This window comes from Atta cephalotes (genome assembly GCF_000143395.1).
Source record: "Atta cephalotes unplaced genomic scaffold scaffold00022, whole genome shotgun sequence".
Lineage (NCBI taxonomy): Eukaryota > Metazoa > Arthropoda > Insecta > Hymenoptera > Formicidae > Atta > Atta cephalotes.
In genome coordinates this window covers 4,422,463-4,428,792 of record NW_012130086.1, presented here as the reverse complement: position 1 = coordinate 4,428,792, position 6,330 = coordinate 4,422,463, and the positions used below count along the sequence as shown (strand labels likewise).

At 39.7% G+C, this 6,330-nt stretch overlaps 1 protein-coding gene across 1 annotated transcript in view; it reads left to right on the top strand.

The window, feature by feature from the left end:
* The first annotated feature begins 387 nt into the window (after positions 1–387).
* The window catches only part of LOC105619641 (neuroligin-1), a 20,964-nt gene continuing 15,021 nt past the window's right edge, over positions 388–6,330 (top strand). Inside the window, exon 1 of the mRNA XM_012201162.1 lies at positions 388–1,195. Coding sequence (XP_012056552.1) covers positions 388–1,195 — 808 coding nt within the window. The remainder of the gene's footprint in view (positions 1,196–6,330) is intronic.

Here is a 6,330-nt window from a genome sequence, read left to right as displayed (position 1 = left end):
GCAGCAGCAGCAGCACGATAGTAGTACCGAGTCGCTATTCTGAATTCGAAACGGCGGACGAGAAGCGCAAGCCGCTTGGAGGGTGCGGGATTGGAGGTGGCGGCAAACCATATCGGAAGCTGTGGGAGTGGGTGGACGGTAGCGACGGGATAAGAGTGGTGGCGGCGGCAGCGGCAGTGCGGAAAGGGGTACAGGAGGGTAAGCGCAAAAAATTGCCGGCGGCAGCGGCGGCGAGGACGGAGGGCCGAAGGACAGGCAAGAAGGCGGCGGCGGCTGCGGTGAACGGGAAAGGAAAGCGGAAATCGGAAGAAGAAAGGGGTCGTCCATCGGTAGGAGGGCCCCACAGATGCGGGGCCCGCAGGGGCCAGTCCGCGGCGGCGTGACGCGATGCGGACGTCCTCCTCCTCTTTGCCGAGGAAGAGGAAGAGGAAAGACCTCTCACCTCCCGACACCGTCCTTTTCACCGGCGACTGGCGATCGTCAGTTAAACATGTCTTTCGACAGCACTGTCTTCTGCAGCTCGATATTATCGTATCGTATCGAACGCGGTATATTTTTCACCGGGAACAGGATGTTTGCTCGACGTGTCATGAGGTTCCTAGGAAGCTGGGGAATCGCCAAACAAACGGGATTTCCGGTGAACGATGCTATGAACGAAGAAAGCGGAAAGGAGGCAAATGCGACAAGGGAAGTGACGACGAAGAAAATAAACAAGAAAGACGACGAAATGCGAAGGATATTGCGAATAAGGGGATTTTTCGAAGAGTCCTATCTGATGGCGGTATCGCCAAAAGCGTCTTCCTGCTGGCGCTTCTCTGCGCCCAGTGCTGCCTGGCAGGTACCGAAGCTCTGGCCGGCACTCAAAAGTACTGTACCAGAACAATTAAAACGCGATACGGTATCCTGCGCGGCATCGAGGCTAGATCGTCGACGGCCGTCGAGACTTATTACGGCGTACCGTACGCGACGCCGCCACTCGGAGCGCTACGTTATATGCCGCCGGTTACCCCGACACCTTGGCGCGGCATCAAGTTCGCCGATACCATGCCGCCGGCCTGTCCGCAGCGGCCACCGGTATTGGACGAGAGCTTGCCGTGGCAGAGACAGGCCTACCTCAAAAGGCTGGTGCCACTACTGGCCAATCAGAGCGAAGACTGCTTGTATTTGAACCTCTATGTGCCCAAAGCTCCTCATGGTAAGTCGGACGTTATCCTAAAGAATGGTCGTACTGCCTAATAAGCAAGAAATACCTTGAAACATTCCAGTAACGTTGTAGCAACGTTACAATGTTGCTAGAACATTTCATGATGTTTTTTGTTTAATGAGTTTTGTTTAATGAGAGGAAAAATGTTGCTTGGTAGAATAAAGAATGGCTACATTTAATAGAGAAAGTAACTTTACAACTGTTGTAAAATTCTTTGATACGATTGAATTTTGCTTTTGATTCTTTGCGGCTTTAAATGTAAATCAATCATATTGAAGAATTTTACAATAGTTGCAAAACTGCTTTCTCTGCTGAACGCAGTCAATATGTTAAAGCACTTTGTTGTTGGTAATGACTGTTTTTACAAATTTTACTTTTTTGGCGATAAATTAATTTTACTATAAATGTGATTTTTATTTATATTAATACATGTATATATATTTACGATACTCTTTATATATTATACATTACTTTTTTTAAATATTCTGTATGAATTTATATACAATAATATGTCTGATATAAATAATGCACATAGAAATATTTAAACACTAAAATTTATTTTAATTGAAAAATTGGATTTCCCATATTCAATTAGATTCATTCTCAGCGGTCTATTTTAAATTGTAATTATTTTTTTATACATATAGGAATAATAATTGGGTAAAATAATAATTTAGTTTATAAAATTATATTATTGCCCTCGAATATTCTTTGTGCTTTCTAAAAAATAAATTCTTTTTATATTTTATATTTTTAAAAGACATGAAACAAAATTACCAACAATTTTATGATTAAAAAATTCTATAAATTGAAGATTAAAGAAACGATTGGGAAAATGTTTTCGTCAATACTGCAGTATATTTTCTTTTTTTAAGTAGAAAATAATGTTAAAAAAGTGTAACAATATTTCAGATATCTATGTTTCACAGGACTTCTACCTTCTGTTTGTTTGAGATAGAAACACTAGTATTCTAAATCCTAAACAAAATTCTCTTGAAAAATATGTGAAAATACGTAAAGCTCTTGCGATGCACTGTTTGGAAAATCCTGCTTCATACACCATACGGTCCATTGTCGAATACAAAATTCGCCACGGAAACATAAGCTGAACTTTTCGGAAATATATCTTACGACGTAAAAGTTTGGTGATATTTTCGCGAGACTCTGTTTCGAAACACCATCCAATTTTAGGTAGATTGCTCAACTTGGTCGAAAGCGCGTCGCCAACCACCAAGGGAGGGGCAAGAGAGAAGCGCAATTTCATTTCGTGATAATCTGATTATTGGAGCATTCGGGAATGCAGTATCGGTGCATTACGACACGTGACAATGACACATCGCGCGCGTATAATTCTGCGCGACAAGTAGATACATATGTAGGTATGCATGTCACGCCAACTTTTTTTCTTCGTCAGACGCACGAGCACGGGCCTGTTAGATATTCCCAGAGTTTCGCAAATGATGTTCCGCTTCCGTTGAAATTACGTTTAGTCGATTTCGACGAGCGTTCTATTTACAATGCGATTCGACTCTTCCTCTCTCGCTGGACATGAGACTACAGATATATTGTACAGGACGACGTGGTAATTCGGCAGAAAGTCTAGACAACGAGGTGTAATGAGCTCTCATGAAAGTAGAATTATTCATCTAGAAATTATTATCTTTTCCTCGTATTGCATCACAAGGAACTTTAGTAAGTGCTATCACTCACATTTGGAATTTGGATGAACTTTTCTGCGCTGAGAGAGACATGTTGACCTTAATTGCTTGCTTAAGCTTCTTGCTCGTGAAAAATACAGAGAGTTGAGAGAGGGAGACTTTTAAATTTATCTAACAGTACAAGGTTATCTCATGAATGATCCATGCGCGATATTACGCGATATCACTGATTAGTGTATATCTTTCATCCCTCTTTCTCATCTCATCCTTTCCGATTATTCTAGTACAGTTGAAATATAAAATGCAAAGAGAGCGCAAGAAGATTATAACGATTGTGAGCAATAATTTCACCGACCATGATTTCTGCCAGATTGTTAGAGTCAAAGACATAGAGCACGAACTACGTAATCGTGTGTACAATTGTCGACAAAAATGAAAGAAATAAAATACGAAGATAACTAGTCTCTGTCTCTTTCTATTCAACGGTGTAATATTGTTAGAAAGAGACGGAAATTGGTTATTTTCACGTTTCTCTTCTCTTTCATTTTTATTAACCATGTCAGATATTCTATTTAGATACGGATGGCGTCCATGTTCTATACCTTTGGTTAGAGCTAATTTCAATGTGGTGTACAGTCAAGGGGGTGGAAGATGGTAGGGAGGTAGAGAAAACAAAATATCACACTTCGCGCAGCCGAGAGCTGAGAGTTCGATGTGACGACTTTATAGTGGTCGCGATTTCGCGTGGCTGTCGCGATGCTGGTCTCCTTCACAAGAAAACTCTTCTACTCCTCCACCCTCCCACCTTTTTACCCCTTTTCCCCTACCTCACTTCCTCGCAGCTTTTAACGTGGGGATTGGGAATAGAACGGGAACGGGTGTCTGTAACAAAAGAGCGGATCGATCGGTCGTGGAGACGCTTTTCTGATTGCGAATACAGCGAGAGACTTTCAGATGAAGTGTAAACGTGAACCAATATACGGATCACAGATATGGAGATCAACAGAGCGGGACTGCATCCCGCGATAAATTTTCAGATAGGAATTCGGCCGGATTTGTTGAATTCTGTAATATTCCGGTTGTGTGTATAAAGGTGACCCAGTTCGGTTCTCTTGAACAGTTTGGCTTTGCTGCGCTTTAGATAAATATGTCTATTCCAATTTTCGATAAGAGAAGCTATCGTGTATACCAAAGAAAATTTCTTTCTCAGAGAAAGAATTTGTATGCCATACATTAATAAGAGGGATATAAATTTTGGTGAAAAATAAATTCTTTCGCTCGAGATAACGCGGATGTATAGGATTAATTAAAAGCGTGAAATCTCCATAATTTCCATAAGGCGCGATCAGTCGGAGATAGAGCACGTATGAGAGACGTTGTGAATCTCGCGATACGCGATGATGCGCGATCCACTTGCGATTTTTCCGTTTTCTTTTTTTTTTTTTTTTTTTATGGGACCTCTTATAGAAAGGCCGCTATTATGCTGTCGAATAAAAAGCCGTAACTACCCGACGTTTCAGCCGGATTAAAGAGAACGAGCCGTCGTTGCTTCCTTTACTATCACGTTGAATTCTCTTGCTACTTTTTACAGAGCGCTTTTTCTCTTGCTTGTCTCTTCACTGACAACGCATGGGGGTGTGCAATAGCAGCACCATCACCACCACTATCATCACTACTAAGCAGCTTAGTTTTCGATCTTTCATCTCTGAATATCGTCGCGGAAAATTCAGACGAGAGTTTGAACTCCTTCGCTCGTGGCGCACTCGCGTTATTGAAACGCGACTGTAATATGCGGAATTTAAATGCGAGAGAGAAGGAAAGAGAAAAACATTTCTCAATCTCGATCGCACACAATGTGGTGCTTACGATTAGGAGTTTACAACGTTACTTTAATTCTGCACGAATTCGTGCAGAAATAATTGAAGAAACCGATGATTTTCTAGTTTGAAGATTTCAATTTTGACCTCACATTTAAAATTCTTTTCTGATGCGATATTATAATAAAAATATAATCCATTAACAGCTGGAATAGAAGCTTCACGTTGGATAAAATACGGAATCATACGGAGGTTGCGCAAGAAAGAATGCGTAATATATCGTATATCAAGTAGAATTTGTGCTTATTTTAGTGGTATTGTGTTTATTCGACAGATTGAGAGCTTTCTCATCTTGGATCATCGCGAAATTACTTTTATGATTATACATCCTACATCTGTTATTACGCAACGGCGACGATGACGACTCGAAACTCTGAACGATCATCTTCATTCTGAAAATACTTATGATATCATTCATGGATATACAGCAAACTGAAAATAATTCTAATCTGCGATTAATTTAAACGCGTGATTATAAGTTTTATTTATTTAATACGAGAATTTTGTTTAATTATGATCTAACAATAAGATATTGTCCATGAATATGTTATGAACAGAAAATAATCTGTGATTAATTTAAATAATTTTGTCACAGATTTTATATATCAAATATAAGAATTTTATTTAATATAATTATGATGTAAAAAAGATATCTGCGAATATGTCATGAACAGAAAACCTATAATCTGCGATTAATTTAAATTTGTATGATTATAAGTTTTACTTATAATTTAATATACGACATTGTTATTTAATATAATACTTAATATTACGTAACTATTATGTTAATATTATGTAAAATAAAATTACTGCATACGCTAAATATGTTATGTAAGTTCATACAAATTCTTTATATGTCAAGATAATATGCTCAATAGTATGCTTTGTTATATTCACACTGTAATAAAAACAAGCAGAATGTTTTTCTCTTTATTATTTATCATTTAATAATTCTTCTTTTTTTATGTAATTTTTTACTGTAAAATATTCTTGAATGTTGAATTCTTATGAATGTGCGATTTTCTTCTTTATTGTTAAATTTAACTACGCTTTGCATATATCGATCATCTTTCATTCACGCTTGCAAGAGAACGTTATTCTTTGTGACGCGATAACTCGTGGAAAAATTTGATATAGGTAGATTTAATACAATACTCTACGGCAATGTACTTCGACACAGACACAGAGAAACCCTCCGAGTGTCGGTGAATGTGAAGATCACGTGAAAATAATATTCGGGACACAGGGACGAGGCGGGGGCGTTCGCTCGCGAATTCATCCGGCTGTCGTTTCCCCGATCGAGCAGCGAGCATCTCCCGGCTTTGTGCGTATTGGCGTGTCTCGCGTGAGGAATTCGTCGCTGTGAAGAAGAATGAAAGAATAAAGCGCACTTTTATCTGGAAAATGATGAGAAACCAGGGTGCCTCGGCAGCACAATGGCGAGGCCGATGCATACGAGAAGAAATGAAGCGGACCGAAGAGATCCGAGGTATTGGAAGGACAAGATAAAGCGAAAGGAGTTCCTTGAGTAGAACGGAAGAGAGAGAGAGAGAGAGAGAGAGAGGAGGGGAGGGGAAGAAGAGAGAGAAGA